Source organism: Diabrotica undecimpunctata, chromosome 6 (assembly GCF_040954645.1).
Source record: "Diabrotica undecimpunctata isolate CICGRU chromosome 6, icDiaUnde3, whole genome shotgun sequence".
Classification (NCBI taxonomy): Eukaryota; Metazoa; Arthropoda; class Insecta; order Coleoptera; family Chrysomelidae; genus Diabrotica; species Diabrotica undecimpunctata.
The window spans coordinates 22,911,144-22,931,108 of record NC_092808.1 but is presented as its reverse complement, the minus strand read 5'-3'; the positions used below and the strand labels follow the sequence as shown (position 1 = coordinate 22,931,108).

At 33.6% G+C, this 19,965-nt stretch overlaps 1 protein-coding gene across 2 annotated transcripts in view; it reads left to right on the top strand.

Annotated features, from left to right (window-relative positions):
* Nucleotides 1-19,965, top strand: part of LOC140443283 (2-oxoadipate dehydrogenase complex component E1) — a 95,726-nt gene that overhangs the window by 13,113 nt on the left and 62,648 nt on the right. For both annotated transcript variants that reach the window (XM_072534438.1, XM_072534439.1), the window contains one exon: nucleotides 12,244-12,422. In XM_072534438.1, coding sequence (XP_072390539.1) covers nucleotides 12,244-12,422 — 179 coding nt within the window. The remainder of the gene's footprint in view (nucleotides 1-12,243; nucleotides 12,423-19,965) is intronic.

Sequence of the window (19,965 nt, the reverse complement as noted above, 5' to 3'; positions counted from 1 at the left end):
TTAGGTACTTCATTACTGTAATGCGGTGGAGCGCCATCTTGTAAAAACCACATATTTTGCCTTATTACAATATTCACTTCTTCCAAATACTCTTGTAAATCGTTTACCAAGAACTGCAAATAATTATCACCATTTAAATTGATGGGACGAAATACTGGGCCTATTAGATTTTTATCCACAATTCCTGCCCAAACATTAACTTTGAAACTCCTTTGGTGATGAGTCGTTTTTTTTTGGCGTGAGGATTTTCGTTGGCCCAAATATGCTCGTTATGATGGTTTGTTATTCCATTTCTACTGAAGGTAGCCTCGTCTGTAAACAAAATATTTCTAATAAAATTAACATTTCGAGTGTTTTCCATTAACAACCAATCGCAAAATCCAATCCTTTTAGGATTATCTTCAACCAATAACTCTTGAACCGTTGTTAAGTAGGGTTTAAGCAGCTGATCCTTCAAACGCCCCCAAACCTTTACGGGGTTGGAATGTACCCGTTTCCCGTAAACGACGATCAATGGTCAGAAATAATCGTCTATCGGGTGTATTGCGATTGTGGTATTTTACTGCATAACGCCTTGCGGCTGCTGCACTATTTCCTTGACATTCACCTACGATTATCGTCTATTAAAATAGTATCGTCTATTAAAATAGTTAAAACACGTATTTACGTAAATATAGCTATTTTATTAAATTAAATCAAACTCGTTCACAATGGTCATAATTAAATCACACTAAATTATTATCTCTCGTTCCGCTGTGTTTATGTGTCATCCCCGAACTACTCGTGACCATATAAGGCAATTAGTGACCCAAGCCAATCACCGTATTAGAAGTTGAGTGTGTCTTCACAATGTCATAACAGAACTACCAGTATTCCATCTTAAGCTGATTAGGACATTAGGAAGTTAGTGACTTAAGCTGATCAGCGTATTAGGATAATAGTGTGACTGCATTCGACCATCCTGACGTCACGATCGTCCTCGATCGTACAACACCTATTAAAAAAAATAATATGTTCTTTATTATTAAGAATGCCAATTTATAGAAAGGCTCCATCATTCTGCAGAATGACATAGTCTAAATCAATTCGTTTCAGATAGCTACAACTATCCATACAAGCTCATTTTTAAACATTAAAACATATGGCTGTCATTTTTCAGAATGACAATGTGAATAAATTTGTTTCGAATAGCTACGGCTATTCAAACAAACTCATTCAAGACATTAAAATATTTGGGTGTCATTTTGCAGAATGGTGAACTGAATATCCATTCAGAACATTAAAACATTTATTTGTCATTTTTCAGAATGACGAACTGAAAATCCATTCAGAACACTATAACATTTATTTGTCATTTTTCAGAATGACGAACTGAAAATCCATTCAGAACATTAGAACATTTATTTGTCATTTTTCAGAATGACGAACTGAACATCCATTCAGAACATTAAAACATTTATTTGTCATTTTGCAGAATGACGAACTGAAAATCCATTCAGAACATTAAAACATTTATTTGTCATTTTGCAGAATGACGAACTGAAAATCCATTCAGAACACTATAATATTTATTTGTCATTTTTCAGAATGACGAACTGAAAATCCATTCAGAACATTAGAACATTTATTTGTCATTTTGCAGAATGACGAACTGAACATCCATTCAGAACATTAAAACATTTATTTGTCATTTTGCAGAATGACGAACTGAAAATCCATTCAGAACATTAAAACATTTATTTGTCATTTTGCAGAATGACGAACTGAAAATCCATTCAGAACACTATAACATTTATTTGTCATTATTCAGAATGACGAACTGAAAATCCATTCAGAACATTAGAACATTTATTTGTCATTTTTCAGAATGACGAACTGAAAATCCATTCAGAATATTAGAACATTTATTTGTCATTTTTCAGAATGACGAACTGAAAATCCATTCAGAACATTAAAACATTTATTTGTCATTTTTCAGAATGACGAACTGAAAATCCATTCAGAACATTAAAACATTTATTTGTCATTCTGCAGAATGACGAACTGAAAATCCATTCAGAACATTAGAACATTTATTTGTCATTTTGCAGAATGACGAACTGAACATCCATTCAGAACATTAAAACATTTATTTGTCATTTTGCAGAATGACGAACTGAAAATCCATTCAGAACATTAAAACATTTATTTGTCATTTTGCAGAATGACGAACTGAAAATCCATTCAGAACATTAAAACATTTATTTGTCACTTTGCAGAACGACGAATAAAATAAATTTGCTTCAAATAGTCAGAACTACTCAAATAAACCCATTCAGATCATTGAAACACTTTGTTGTCATTTTTCAGAATGACAATTAAAATATATTTTTTTTTTTAGTTCCAGCTATTCAAACAAATTCCTTTTAAACAATAGAATATCTTTATGTCATTCTACAAAATGACTACACTATCATGTAACTAACCTGAATAATTTTAAGATCTTTGAATCTTAAATCTCTTGATGTTTTCTCCACCAACAACTCCTTCATAAGGACGCCTTTTTCTTCTGTTACACGATATCTATCATTTGGTAGAACCTCAACAATTCTGAATGGCCCTCTATATACTTTTCTAAAAGCTTCTTACTTTCATTGTTTGCTGGAAAACTTGTAACTTTGTCAATACCAGGTCACCAACAGCATATTTCACTGGAGAGCATCTTTTTTTATTAAATTCGTTATTCTGTTTGATTCTGTTTTCTTCTAATCGTTTAGCTACATCCTTTCTCAATTACGTTACACCAATAATGTCCATATCATTATCATCTATGTATTTGTCTCCATCAACTCTTAATTTGTACCCGAAAAACACTTCACTGGGAGAAGATTTAGTTATTCGGTGTTGTTTTGTTCCGTTTATTCCTTGTTGAATGTTTTTTAAATTCTTATCCCACATATCGGACTCAAACTTTGCACCCATTGTGGCCATGGTATTCAGTAATGTTTTATTTGCTCTTTCTACTTGGCCGTTGCCTCTTGCCATTCCTACTGCAGTTGTAAACACTCTAATTCCTCTCTCTTCCATATAATTCAAAAATTCTTTTGAAACAAAAGCTGATCCTGCATCTGATATCATTCGTTTGGTGTTACCAAATATTTTAAAAATTTCTTCTAAAGCACAAATAACATGTTTACTTGATGTATCTGGGACAGCTTCAACAAACACAAATTTAGAAAAGGCATCAATCAAAACCAAGACGTATTTATTTTGAGATTTCGTTAACACAAATGGCCCTAAATGATCGGCATGGAGTGTATGAAACGGTCTAGCATATTTTCGAATGGAATGTAGATAGCCAGGCTTTTTTCCTCCCGGTTATTTATGGTATAAACAGGCAAGACAAGCCGCAATGTATTTCTTAATAAATCTTCGCATTCGTGGAAATCAATACCGTTCTTTTATTCTTTCAATTGTTTTATCCAACGCAAAATGTCCAATATCGTCATGATTTATTTTGACAATTTGCCAACGACAATTTTTAGGCACATACCATCTTCTACCATATTCTGTTATTTTATAAACTTTGTTTCCTCTTAAATCATATTTCTTGAAAGTATCCTTATGATTTTCCTGATCTCCTGACAAAAGAATAATCTTTTTTTTTATTTATTTCCGTATCTGTATCCTGTGCTTCTCTTAGATAGTCGTCTTCTTTGATGAGCATCACTTTAATTTCAAGACTTTCCTCTGCTTCAGTTCTTTCAAAGTTCCTACTTAAGGCATCTACATGTTGTAGTTGTACTCCTGATTTATGTTTTATTTCAAAACAAAAATCTTGTAAACACAAAACCCATCTTGCTATTCTTGGGATTATTGTTTGTTTTACTAATGCATTTTTAACGGAATTGCAGTCTGTTATTACAGTAAAAGATCTTCCTGCTAAATAATATCTATACCTTTCTAAGGTTTTGACAATAGCCAAAAGCTTTAGTTCAAAAGAATGATATTTCTTTTCTTCTTTTGTGGTTTGCTTGCTAAAATAGGCAATTGACTTTTCACGACCATCAACAATTTGAGTTATTATGCCTCCAAATCCTTCTCTACTTGCATCCGTGTAAACTATTATGTCATGTTACGGATTAAATATTGTTAAAATTGGTTCTGAGACTATAACTTTCTTTATTTCTTTAACAATTTTTGTTTCTTCTTATGTCCATGTCCAATTTACATCTTTTTTTTATCAATAAGAAAAGAAGAGCTTGCGAACGATGAATTACTCTTTCGAATAATATTTGCATCCAATAATTCTTGTACTGTTTTTTGTAAAATTTCTTTGTCAGCTGCAGGTGTTCTGTAGGGACGAAGCTTAACTACATCTGAACTTGTAATATAGATTCTCATAACAACAGAATGCGATTTTTTTAGAGCTTTCAAATTTGTATAAAAACAGTCCTCGTGATTTAGCAAAATATTTTCCAACACCATTTTCTCGTATTTAGATATATTTCCTGTACTTATTTATTTATCTAAGTCTTTCTTTATCTAAGGAATTTAAATGTTAAACTATTATCTATCCTATAATACATAATATTTACATCTTCTGTAAAATTTCTTCCTATTAGAAGGTCATTATAACCCAATCTTTATCCATGACATACAACATAATATTTAATTCTACAAAATCGATTTTTCTTTTAGCAAATACATAATATTCAACTGATAAAGAATTTCCCAAAAATCCAGAAAGTTTTACATCTTTAGTTAATGATTTTATTTCTAATTTAAACTTATCTGCCAATTCTTTTGAAATTAGCGAACAATCGCTGCCAAAATCAATGAATGCAGTATGGCTGTGCTCATTTAAGAAAATAATTTTATTAAATTTATTTTCGAATGAATCAAACTGTATTTGTTTAACAGATTTATTTTTTTCTAAATTTTTGTTCGTTTTATTTACTTTTATCTCTTGACATTCTTTGTTCTTTTTAAAACAGTATTGTTCAATATGACCTTTAATTTTAAAAAAAAAAACCTGCATATTTGGTTTCTGTGGTGACAATCTTTTTTTAAATGACCCTGAATTCCACAGCACATACAAGGTTTATTCTTGTTAAATTTGTTATTAACAAATTTGTTATTATGTACAAATTTTGATTTGGAAAAAAACAATTGGATTTGTTAAATCAGGCAAATTTTTCTGGACTTTTGTGATAAAGCTTATTTCTTAAATAAACTGCCAATAAATTGACATCTTTGATTTGAGCAACTTCAATAGCAGATTTAATTATGTTCGTCTCCAATAGCACCAATTATTAAAGAAATCTTATCTGACTCGGAAAAATTTACTTTAAGTATATTAATTTTTGCTAAATGTTCAAAATAAAATTCATATAATGAAGAACCCTCTGTTGGTTTATGATGGGCTACGTCCATAAAAGATCATAAGTATTTCGTGTACTTTGAAAAGTATTTTCTAACACTGATCTCCATTCTGCCCAAGAAAATTGAGACCATGCAACTTCATTTTCAATAAAACTAGCGTACCATGTTTTAGAGGTACCTCTAAGCTTATAAATCGCTTGAAATATCGTCGGTATACTGCGAAAACCAGGTAAATGACAAATTTTAAAATATTGAGTTAAGTATACCAAAATTCTCAGCTTTTTCCGCTCTACATACAGGTAAAACCAAATAAATGATACGACTTACCATTCAGCAGATAATTTGTGTAATAAACAAATAAGTTACACCTAATCAACTTTTCGTTTTCAAATAAAACAATATATCGCTACTTACTTCCATAAAATTAAAGTTCTGTTGCATGTAAAACAAAGTAAGCCCACATATATTATTATGCCGGACAACAATATATTTCTACTACTGCAAACCATATTCAGTAAAAAGGTGATAAGTGTCTTTAATACATTTTACGTGTATGATTTATTAAAATTTCTCTTCCATATCGACTAGTAAAAACCTTTAAGTACACTTACTTCATTCTACGTGTTCTTTTCGTTTTTGTATACCTTGACTACCTTCTCGGCGAAGAATCGGTAGACGAAAATTGTTGTGGTTTCACTTGTGTATTCATTGTACCATGACTGGAACTACTATTTCGCTTGGACATTTCCCTTTTCGGCATTTTGGACACTTTCAATCACTTAACATTAAAAACAATTCACTAAATTCTACCGTAGGTTCTTTAACACACTTCTGATATCGTCTATTAAAATAGTATCGTCTATTAAAATAGTTAAAACACGTATTTACGTAAATATAGCTATTTTATTAAATTAAATCAAACTCGTTCACAATGGTCATAATTAAATCACACTAAATTATTATCTCTCGTTCCGCTGTGTTTATGTGTCATCCCCGAACTACTCGTGACCATATAAGGCAATTAGTGACCCAAGCCAATCACCGTATTAGAAGTTGAGTGTGTCTTCACAATGTCATAACAGAACTACCAGTATTCCATCTTAAGCTGATTAGGACATTAGGAAGTTAGTGACTTAAGCTGATCAGCGTATTAGGATAATAGTGTGACTGCACGATGTTCCCGATAGTTTATTGAAATCATAATTTAATCTGATCCAACTTACCCAAAGTTAAATGCATATCTGCCATTTCCTGAAATGTGTAGGCCATTGTAATATCAAAATTTTTAATATTAATCTTATTCACACAATAATGATAGCTTCAAATTATTTACTATTATTGATGGAACTGTTATTGTATCCGTAGAAACTAATTGTAATTTTATGGCCAACTAGGAAAAAACTAGTTTATCAAAAAAGTGATACGAACCAAAAAAGTTTTAAAAATAATTTGTTAAACTAATGATGCCACAAAATTCATTTGATTTGAACGTACCCAAAAGTTTGGGGGGATTTAGGGTTGCACATCCCCCTTAAAATTTTTCTGTGCAATTAGATTTTGTTGTTTCTTTTGTATGAAAAATGCTTTCAGAACAAGAAAGTAATGTGTCCATTTTTATTACAAAATGTCAAGTAGTTTAGGAGATAATGCAAAAAAACAATTTTTACTTTGTAACTTCAAAGGGTTTTATTTTTTTTTGTGTACACTTTTATACTAAGGTAAGTTGGATTCAATCAATTTATTTTTGTTCCCGGAATGCGTGATTTAATCTATGACATACCTTTTTGAAACACCCTGTATAATTATAACAGAAATCTTTAATTTTAAATCCATTAGCTACATGTAGATGGCGACAGTAGAAGAGCATTCTTATAATAGCGTTTATTAGGGACAACTACTTTTGAGCGGATAAAATCCGTGGTTCATTAGAGATTGAACCCCATGAACTGTAGTATCACGTTTCTTTTTATAGGATTCTTGTTTATTCCATTCAAAAACCGATTCCTTCGTATCGTAAGGGGTACGTTAAGGATACTGTAACCAAAAAATCAAGCCTGACAACAGTCAAAACCCAACCCACAAGCCCTGTTAGTGGTGGGGCAGATTTATCTGAAAACCATTAAACCAAAATGGGTGTAGCGTAGTGTAATCAGTGCGTTATTTCCAGAGTGGGTAAAGTAAGTGGCTTTAAAAGAACATGAGTCTACAGCTCATGAAATATAATTCAAAACAAAAAATTTAAGGATACTGCCGAGACTGTATAGTATGTTAATGTCAACGACGAAAGTATGAAGTCTGAAAGAGGCCGTAAAGCGAAAACTTGAAGCACGTAGCTTACGTTACGCAACTGCGCAAACCTTGTTCTGGGTGAGGCACAATTTTTCTAAAACCATTGAACAAAATGGGTGTGATTTAGGGATGCGACATCGGTAAAAAACATCGATGTTGAGTATCGATGGTAACATCGAACCTGAACATCGATAGTAACTATATATCGAAAAGAAAACATCGATGTTATAGAAACATCGATGTTTTTACAAATGTTGAATTGTGCGAAAATAATAAATCGATAATAAAACGACAAGATCTCTTGCGATTGTTCGATCTGTCCCTCTCTAGCACATTGCAACTCTTCACTCTCTCTCTTTTTCACCAAAAGTTATAGGCTTACCGGATGTAACACAGACACAATGAACAATTAAAAAAAGATGGTGTCGTTACTTAGCTCTACAGACTGCTCAGTTTATGTTAATATATACGTCTATGTGAAAAACGTGGTGTAACTGTGCAACCTTAACCTAATATTAAACAATTAAAAATTATCCCTTGATAGATATCTTAATTAAACACAACCAAATTATCGGAAAAAAAACAAATAAGTAATATATTGAAATTATAAGCCCCAATAATGCTTATCCAATATCTTATAAAAATATCAGTTTTGATAGAAGTTTTCCTTTTATCCTGTTTCGTTGCTAGGATTTACCGGGTAATTTCAACAAGCATGTCATTATACAGGGTGAGTCATGAGGAACTTTACATACTTCTACCATATGTAGAGTCCCTCAGGGAGCATATCATGTGGCCACTAAAAAATGTCAACTCCTCTTCTTTATTAATTAACAGGGTGATTTGTGTAATTGACCATTTATTTCATTTTACTGTAGTGTTTATACGGCTCATTTGATTTTTTTAATTTTTACATGATACAGTACACTACTATCAAGCATTCGACTGGTATTAGCTAAACTAAAAAATTCCAGGACTGGCTTTGGAAAAATTAATTTAGGGATTCGTATTAAATATTACACCCTGTATAAATTTTTTTTAAAATGCAATAAGTGATTTTCAAACTACATAAATAGCCAATGAAAACGACATATGCGACAATGTTGTCGCACTTTTATTAAATTTTTAATGAACGATCAAATCTTAAAAAAAATAGAACAACCATAATGAAGTATCAAATTATAAGCTATTAATTTAAACAAATGTTATAAATTTCAAACATTTTAATTAAAATGAGTTCCTACAACATAATCTAATACGTAGAAAATTACCATCTTTACTGTCACTTTGTATTATCTCTACGATAGAATCAATTGATTTTCAATTTTAAATTTTTACTCATAGATCGTATTGGGGCATTATTTTCGATAAATAATAAATTAAATTGATTAAAAAGTCAAACCTCTTGTATGTGTTAGTTTTTGTTGATTGTAAATGATTAAAATTTTATGTCAAATAATAATACATTGCATCAACTGTACTAAATAAAAATAAATCTAAAAAAGTTTAAAATGAAGGTTGGCGTTAACCGTTTGACGTTTCTTGATATTTTATACCCATTGTCATTATTGTCATTATCAATTGTTATTTATGTGTACAAGAATACATATTTCTTCTGTCATATCTACGTTAAGTACATTGTGTTAGTTTTGGTAGAGCTTTTGTTACTTTCGTTCAAAATGCCACATCAGTTTTCGACCACAGAATTGCAGACATAATATTTGTTTATGGATTCTGTAATGGGAATGGTAGGGCTGCTAGTAGAGAATATCGCAGGAGATTTCCTAATCGTCGAACTCCCAGTCATCCAACATGTGGGTCAGTTTTTAATTATTTGCGAGAAAATGGCACTTTTCCTAGTGGAACAACAGAGCGACATGTAGATGAAGCGCAGGAAGATGACATTATGAACGCCGTTACTATGAACCCTACAATAAGCACTAGACAAGTAAGTCGAGAACTCGATGTTACTCAATCAAAAGTAAGTAGAGTCTTACAAAAAAATAATCTATACCCATATCACATTCAAATGGTTCAGCGACTACATGCTGGAGATGAGATCGATAGGTTGGAATTTTGTAGATGGATTAACAATTCCATTATTGTTATATATCCTGTATATCGACCAACGCTATACAGGACACTATTTACAGATGAAGCCCAATTTACCAGAGACGGGATAAATAATTCACGAAATTCACATGTGTGGGCAAAAGAAAATCCCCATGCTATTCGAGAACGTCGTTCTCAGTTAAGGTTTTCGGTTAACGTGTGAATTGGTGTCATAAATAACCAATTAGTAGGTCCTCACTTTTTTGATGGTCCTTTAACAGGGCAGGTCTATTTGAACTTTCTACAAAATATTTTGCCGAATTTGCTTGCCAACGCGAACGTTGCTATCCGAGGGATGTATTTTCAGCATGATGGGGCACCCCCACACTTTTTACTGGCAGTGAGACAACATCTCAATAATATTTATGGCAACAGGTGGATAGGACGTGCAGGTCCTATTTCGTGGCCTTCAAGATCCCCTGATTTCAATCCCGTTGATTACCATATTTGGGGACTATTGAAGCAACTAGTTTACGCAGTGAATATTAATAACCGACAACAATTAATTGATAGAATTATACATTGTTGTAATACTATTAGAAACGATCTCCAGAGTATCCGTAATTCAATACGTCAATTAACAATTCGGCAACAAAAATGTGTACAGGCTGCAGGGTTCCATTTCGAAAATCTATTTTGAATTATTTTTATTTTGTTACCATTATTGTACCTTTTCCAGTTCTAATTTATGGGTTTATCATAACTATGTACATATTTTTAGTTTTTTTTTTAAATTGTTCTTCGTTATTGTTATATTATGATTATATTGTTATGTTATGATCATTTCGGCCTAGCCCAGCCTCATCAGACACTTTATTGATACCGATTCGAGCACGGGAAGTTTAACGAATTTGTCCTCCTAGGCCATATATTTGGCCATTTAATTTAATAAAGCGATAGCGGCTTTCGCTAAAAGATTATATCTTTACACATTTCGCATAGCGCAGAGGATACAGAAAACGATATTATCATATCGTTTTCGTTTACGGCCGCCAAAGCAGGTGGCGCCTTTGTAGCTAACTACTGTTGTAGTGAAGTTTTGGGAGACATTCGTTGGACTTTCCGAGTTTGAATTTGTATCAGCCCAAAGTGTCTGATGAGGCTGGGCTAGGCCGAAATGATCATAACACTTTATTGATAGCGATTCGAGCACGGGAAGTTTAACGAATTTGTCCTCCTAGGCCATATATTTGGCCATTTAATTCATTATGGTTGTTCTATTTTTGGTAAGATTTGATCGTTCACTAAAAATTTAATAAAAGTGCGACAACATTGTCGCATCTGTCGTTTTCATTGGCTATTTATGTAGTTTGAAAATCACTTATTGCATTTTAAAAAAATATATACAGGGTGTAATATTTAATACGAATCCCTAAATTAATTTTTCCAAAGCCAGTCCTGGAATTTTTTAGTTTAGCTAATACCAGTCGAATGCTTGATAGTAGTGTACTGTATCATGCAAAAATTAAAAAAAATCAAATGAGCCGTATAAACACTACAGTAAAATGAAATAAATGGTCAATTACACAAATCACCCTGTTAATTAATAAAGAAGAGGAGTTGACATTTTTTAGTGGCCACATGATATGCTCCCTGAGGGACTCTACATATGGTAGAAGTATGTAAAGTTCCTCATGACTCACCCTGTATAAATTACCAACCAATGAAAGCAGTAATCTATATTTAAATGGTGTTCGATGTTTTCATTTAACATCGATGTTACCATCGATGTTATCGAATACTGAATATCGATGGCAAAACATCGACCATCGAGCGTTCAACATCGATGTTTTTCTATCATCGATGAACATCGCGCATCCCTAGTGTGATTGATGTATGCAGTGCGTCATTTCCAGAGTGGGAGAGCAAGTGGCTTTAAAGAAAATAAGCAATGGCTCATGAAAAATATAATAAAAACAAAAAAAAATTGAATAGAATTTATATATTTATGTAGTTGTATGGTACATACTTTTACTGAAGTACTTGCATATATAATAAATAGACTGACAGGACGTGTTCATTAGATATTGAAAGTGAAAATGCGCGGCTTCTTGTTTTTTTTTTTGCAAAAACCTAGTCTTACGGGACAACTGAGACAAGCGCTCATGTGCACAGGAATGTACTGATATAATATTGAAGCGTGTTTAAGACACAGCATAAGAAACATAGTTTGTATCTATACGCTCTATAGTTAAGATACTGAAAGCAGTGTTTTTTCAGGTCAAAAAATTAAAACTCACTTAAATAGGGATTATTTTTTACTACCGCAATTACTGATCTGTGCTGTCTGCATAGTGGTAGTTTTTGTTAAAATTAAAGTGTTTGCTTTATGACTGTATCTCTATTGTCAATATCCTGTTTGGCTTCAAACAAACTGTTTAAAATTCCTTTAAAAATGCTATTCATTTCAATGAATATACCTAGTTAGGTCGAAATATTTTTTTAATTAATAGACAATAAGGGCATCTCGTGTTTTAGTTTCCTCCACTGACCTGGCTTACGACGACAAATCTGTTCACGTTACTATGCTTTATAATCCTTCCCACTTAGAAGCTGCTAATCCAGTTTCCATGGGGAAAACTAGAGCCAAACAGATGATGTCAAAAGATGGAGATTATGGAAATATAAGGTGGTCCGACAAAATTTTAAATGTGCAGGTAAAGAAAGTTTACAGATATTTATTAATTCGATATTTTTATGTAGCTAACAGATACAGTACGTTAAGTTTTGGATTAGATATTGCACACTACATAAAATGCTAAAATCGGCAACAATGCCTCGTACGAGGTAATTGTAAGTCCCGATCTCCTCCGACACAATGACAGAAAATAGAAAATCATTTAGTAGCACATAACAACGGATGGAATTTACATCTCCGTCATTCGAATTCGATGTTTGTTTTCATTGCATATGCCCGGTTCATTTCTTAGAGTACATAAACTCGATAAAAATACACTGACCGGTATAAAGCGGTGCATTTGTATCGGTTTTTAATAATGTGAACAATTTTTTGTGATAAGCGCATTTCTTTAAAAGGATAAAACAAAAAATATACTCTTATTGAAAATAAAAAATAATTTCTAATAAAATAAGAAATAATTCTTTATGCCCTACAGAAATGATTCAAATATTTGACCTTCTACGGCTGAACAGTATCCCAATCTGTCATACAAACTTATGCGGACAGATGAAAGAGTTTCTGCTGTAACAGAATTGGAGACTTCTCTTATTCGATTTTTTAATTCATCCAAATTTTAAGCTCTATCTAGCCTCAGGATGATCGTAGATGATGCTTTTTAAATGTCCCAAAAAAATAAGTCCATTGGTGTAAGATCTGGAGATCACGCAGGCCATTTAATATCGCCTATTTCACTGATAACTCGATTCGCGAAAGTATTGCTTAAATCATCATCATCATCCAGCCCCATTTTCACATCCATTGTTGGATATAGGCCTCCTCCAAACTCCTCCAGTTCTCTCTATCTCTAGCTGCTGCAATTCAGTTTGTTTCTATTCTCCTTAGGTCGACGGTCCATCGGGTGGGTGGTCTGCCTCGACTTCGCTTGTCGGCTCTTGGTCTCCACTCCAATAATCTCTTCATCCATCTTCCGTCTTCCATTCTAGCAACATTTCCAGCCCACCTCTACTTTTGTTTATTGATCCGCAGTATAATATCGTCTACGCCAGTTCGTCGGCGTATCTCCTCATTTCTCACGCGATCTTTCAAGGTCAGGCCCAGCATTGATCTCTCCATTCGCCTTTGTGTTGCCCTCAGTTTTTCGGCAGTAGCTTTCGTTAAAGTTAGGGTCTCTGCTCCGTAGGTCAAGACTGGTAAGATGCATTCGTTAAATGCCTTCCTTTTCAGGTGAATTGGGGTATTTGTTTTAAAAATGTCTCTCATCCTTCCATATGCCGCCCATCCCAACGTGATTCGTCTATTTAGTTCGCAGGTTTGGTTGTCTCTGGTTATTCTAATTTCATGACCCAAGTATGTGTATTTATCGATTAATTCTACCTTGTTGTTATTGATCTGTATCTCTTATATATATTGGTCTGGGAACCTGGGAACGCTGGGAACCATATTGGTCATCATTTTGGTTTTCTCGAAATTTATCTCCAGCCCAGTTTCTTGTAGTATGTAATTCAGTTCTTGGAGCATGTCTTTGATCTCTCACAGATTATCTGACAGAAGCACTATATCGTCCGCAAAACGTAGATGGTTTAATCTTTCTCCATCGATGGATATTCCTTTCTGTTGCCATGTTAGTCTTTTAAATGCATACTCAAGAACGGTAATGAACCGCTTTGGTGACATGGTATCACCTTGCCTGACTCCCCTTTTTATCTTTATTTTATTAGTTGCTGAATATAGACTTATGGTTGTTGTGGCATTTTCATATATATTTTTAACTATATTACAATATCTATTGCTTAAATACTCCTTAATAATTCGGGCGTTGTGAACTAACAGCCGTCTTGATAGCACCAAACATTCTCCAGATCTACATCAGGAAGATTGAGAATAGCGGGAAGAACATGATTCTGTAACAAATCGAGGTATTCAAGTTGCCCTCAATAAAAAATGGACCTATTATGTGGTCTCTTAAAATGCCAGTTCAGACGTTAACTTTTCGAGGACGTTGAGTTCGGTAAACAACACTTCTGTGCTGGTTTTCCCGCGCCCAATACCTCGTAATGGAAGGATTGTATGTCCCTACTAACGAAAGAGAATATTCATTAGTGAATAAAGTGTTTTTAATAAAATTTGGTTCATCATTACAAAAATTTGGTTTCACAAAACTCCAATCTTCGAAAGTAATCGCCTGGATAAAGCTGCTGCGTCTTCGAATATTTAAAATTCTTGTAACCGTGCTTTTACCATACTTTCGTTGCAGTAATACCTCGTACTACAGTAGAACCTCGATTGTTGCACAAATTTGTGTAACACGGTATTCTCTTTCTTTAACTTTTTCTGGTGACACTTCTTGAGCGTGACATTTTCTGCAACAACTCAAAAATTTTTAACAATATTATAAATTCACTGTACGCAACGTTTACTAGATGCAATAAATAGTGAATGCATTCAAATGGGACTTGATATCAACACAGATAAGACCAAATTTATGATAGTATCAAGGAGTCCAATAAATAATGAACAACTAACTCTTGGTGGACAGCAAATAGAGAGAGTGACAAAATATAAATATCTGGGAGCTTACATCAACACAGAATTAGATCCAGACCAAGAGATCCGGGTACGAATAGAAATGGCAAGGGCAGCGTTCTTAAAATTCAAACAATTGTTCTGTGACAAAAATCTGAATACTGCGCTGAGACTGAGGTTTGTTGAATGTTACGTCTGGTCGCAACTATTGTACGGGGTAGAAACATGGACACTAAAAGCGCAAATAGTTAAAAAGATTGAAGCCTTTGAACTTTGGATATACCGGAGAATGTTGAGAATCCCATGGACTGCCAGGGTCACCAATGAGGAAGTGCTGAGAAGGATGGGTCGAGACAAAAAATTGTTGAGAACGATAAAAGTACGCAAGACTGCATACCTTGGACACATACTAAGAAATAATAAATATAGTCTTCTGCAGGTCATCATGCAGGGTAGAGTCGATGGCAAAAAGGGAATAGGTAGAAAGAGGAAGTCACGGCTGCGAAATATTTGAGACTGGACAAACATGACTGTAGACGAATTATTCTACGTTGCAAAAGACAGAGAAGCTTTTAAAAATATGGTCGCCAACCTCCGTTAATGGGGACGGCATAGGAAGAAGAAGACTGTACCGCTCCTTTCACACACTAAGAATTTGAACGTTCGGTGGTTTTGACGTTCGGTAGTTTTGACGCACGTTCAGAATTGATTGTGCTTTCACACAAGGCGTCACTGCTGCCGTACTTCAGTTTTAACCGAGTCGTTTACCTTATAACACTAAATATAATTTCGTAAAATAAAAGGTGTAGTGTAGATATGGAGCGAAATCAAATTATAGCATTGTGGTTACTCTATCGTCGAAAAAAGAGAAATAAGAGGGACCAAAATCAATGGATCCATCCTATTAACGCAAAAAGATCGATGTTGGGATGTTTATCACATTATTTGAAGATTTAAAGAAAGATGAATTAAAATTTTTCAATTATTTCCGTATGTCAATTTCATCATTTGACGAACTACATGGTCGACTGAAAGAAGTCATTCAGCGTCAAAATACAAAAATGAGAAACTGTATTCAACCAGTGGAAATGTTGGCTGTTACTTTAAGGTAAATGTTAGATGTTTTAAAATAAGTTGATTGTAATTCGTGGTGTTTCAATGGTTTTAATGTGAAAATGAAACAGTTATATCGAAAATTATTAAAATTATTTAATTATTTATTTATTAAATTATTGGACTTATAAAAGGCACAAAAAAATCACCATAAATGAAAAAAAGAAATGACCATAACGAAAATAAATACATAACTATATTATGCAACATAAACATAAAACATAACTATAATATAAAAATATAAAAATATATGAAAGACTAATTATTTGTTTATTTATTTTGAAAAATCGACACTATATGGGGACGAAGGCGTTGACATCGGTGAGTTTGTTGCTTCAGCTTTAGATCCAAAACACAGTGAACTTGCATGATATTCGTTATCTGAAGCTAAAGAAGTGTGTGAATGTTGCTGAGAGGATGTCGAGCAGTAAGCGAGTGGTACATGTTGTGAGGGGGTGTTCGTAAGGGGCTGATTCGTTGTAAGGGTGCTAGATAGTACTGGAGGAAATGGAGAAAATAATGTTAGTTTCTGTGTTGATTATACGGTTGAGGTGTAATGTTTGTTGGTTGAAAATATTGTTGGACTTGATGTTGTGAAAAGGAATGGTTGTGAAAGGATAGTTGTGAATAGGAAGAGTAACTGGGATGGGAACGCCAGTAGTTAGTGTCTACATTGGATTGTAGAGGATGGCCAGTGATCCTTTTTTTGTTGTTTATATTTGATATGGTTTGAAGAACCGCCATCTGGATCTCAAGTATTTCTTCTCCACTAAACTTGCTCAAATAAGGTAGCAAACTTTAAAAAAATGCCATGTTCGGGCCAGGTTTTTCAGGGGCTTTCGGTTCCAATGCCTTTCAAATTTTTAACTCTACTTAATCCACTTGTTTGCGCCGCCTGGTTGCCGTTGGTTTTTTTAAGAATTGAAGTGTTAGATTCACTTTCAATATTTTGTCTTTCCGTTAGTTCAACTTCTTCAATTTCAATATCTCCTCCATTTTCATCGCCAGTGAAACTGTCAGAAGTCTCTCTTTCCATATACAGTTTCTTTAAAAATAGTAATGAATCGTGGTATACATATGTCCGTTGTCTCTTTGCTGAAGAACCGGTTGACTTATCTTCTTTTGTCTTTTTTAACGATTTAGCAAAGGAATCTCTAATGTGAGTCCATCGTCGAATTACTTCTTTACCTAAAAAAAGGTGAAAATAAACAGTTGAGAAGAAAGTATACAACTACCGGTGGTCCCGAGCCAGAAGATATGTTGAATGTGCTTTCGGAATACTTAGTAATTAATGGCGAGTATTCCATCGACCACTAAATGTTCAGCCAGAGTTTGCAACTGATGTAATAAAAGCATCTACAGTATTGCATAACTACGTTAGGGACGGAGACGAATACTTGGTTGAAGGTAATACATCGATCGTTGGACTTGAAGACATTCCTACCGATCCTACAACACGAGGAGGTCTGGCAGCTAACAACGTACGACACATTCTGTGCCAGTATTTTATGTCAAGCGTTGGAAGCCTTCCTTGGCAAATGGGTAAAATATCATTTATCTACATATTACTACAATATTACCTTTAGTCGGCCATATTATAGACTATAGCATTTACAGGGTGTTTCGCTTTTGTGTGTAATTTTTAATATTTAGGTTTATATTCAACGTTAATTGCAACTATGTAAAATAAAATTTATTATAATATATAATTTTAATTGTTGTTGTTATCAGAAATATAAATAATTTTGCTGTACTTACCAAATGCGTTTTTTTCATTATCACCTGGTTCCTCAAATTCACTGTAAAGTGCACTACACACATCATTACAAGCATTTCTCGTCAAGTTTCTATCTTTATATATTTCTATTGTTTTGTCCCAAAGAACGGGTCTCGTTTCAACCAATGTTATTAATATTCCACTATCAATTTTCTGACATCATATTCATATTCATCACCTACTTTAAACAGCCGCAAAGTGTAAATAAAAAATATACCAAACAACCCAGCAAGGTACCTTCGTGCGACTGAGTAACCGTATCATGTAAAAGGATGCATTAACTCACGTATACTACTAGGGTCGTAAGCACGACACGGCGCCGTCTGTTTGTAGTGGCAGTGGACGGCCTGCACACGGCTATTTCACCGAACGTCTCAACCGCCGTGTAATGTGAAAGGTACCATGCTATTGCTTGAGTCACTATTGGAATGTCATCGTGCGTTCAAACCATCGCACGTTCAAATTCTTAGTGTGTGAAAGGAGCGTACGCAAGGAATTGGTCTCCTCTAAAAAAAATGACTTTCTCTACTCCTCTAAAAAGTACTTTCTGTGCTGTTCTACGGAATGGAGTCATGGACGTTGAAAAAGATTCCTGAGAATATCATGTACCGAGAGAGTCACAAATGTCGAGGTCTTGAGAAGAATGAATAAAGAAAAGGAAGTCATATTTACAATCAAAAAACGAAAACTGCAATACTTGGGACACATTACAAGAGGCGAAAGATATGAACTGCTTCGAATAATTATGCAAGGGAAAATAGCAGGAAAAAGGTCCATAGGACGAAGACGAAACTCCTGGCTAAAGAATCTACGGGAATGGTATAGCTGTAGCAGCAACGAATTGTTTCGGTCAGCAGTTTCGAAAATACGTATAGCCCTGATGATCGCCAACCTTCGGAACGAAGATGGCACTTGAAGAAGAAGAAAAAAAATTACAAAATAAATCTACACACTGTTGTTCAGAATTACCTCCATAAAACCATTTTATTATTTTAACTTACCTATTGATACCTATTGTAACACACACCCCTAGAGAGACATTACAGAGTTGTACTAACCTTTATCCAACATTCAAATAAAATTACCGGAGCAATGTTGAATTTTAAATTATTTTTTAGCAGTGAACAATCTCGCAATATACTATTAAAAAAATACTTGTGTTCATCTTTTTTCTAAACTTAGGACTGACAAAATAAAATATTTTTCAGTTACGAAAATAAGTAGTCTTTGTTTATAACATTTAAAAATAATTAAGAGAAATTCCTACGGTTGACCTAAATACAAATTAACAAACAATTTTATATTTCCGGTAATGGCTAAGTACTTAATAAGTACATTTTCGTAGAATAATTAAATGGGGCGGGATCATTGTCACAATATTTAAATAACGGAATTAGTCATTCTTAAGCAGTATATTTTGTGGTTCTTTCACCACAGTTTGTCGAAAAAAAGTGTTATAAAGTGATATATTTAGTATTTATCAAAGAAAAATATGTGGCGGCCATGAGAAAGTGATGTGCGTTTACCTGACGAAAATGAACCTACGGATAATTTAGAAGATGAAGATGAAAGTGCGGGGCCAAGTACTCAGCAAAGGAAGAATTTGTGTGTAGCTGAGCAAAATATGGTGTTAGATGTATTTGATGGACTTTCTAAAAAAATGACCAAATATGAATCTGTTAGGCAAACTGCGGTTTTAACAAAAAATTCTTGTGCAACAGTGTACCGTTTAATAGACAGGTTCTAAAAGTAGAACAAGAAAGGATTTGGGGAGCTCTAAAAAAATTCAACCTCACTTCTTGGAACCTATTAGTGAGACAATATATAATATTTATGCAGCTAAAGTTATGCCTAACCTAAACAATATCATGGCAAAATTAAAAGAAAAACATATTGTTGATGATTGTTCCACAAAGACTTTGGGGAAGGTTTTTAACAAAAAATGGTTTTATATATAAAACAGACAATAAGAGACAAACCATAATGGAAAGTAGCCGCCTAATAAAATGGAGGAATGAATATATCGAAAAAATTTGACAATACCGCAGAGTGTCGAGAAATTTATTATCTGGACGAGACTTGGTTTGATTCTCACGAAACGATAGATAAAGCCTGGACAAACAGTACAAGAAAATGACAAATAGAT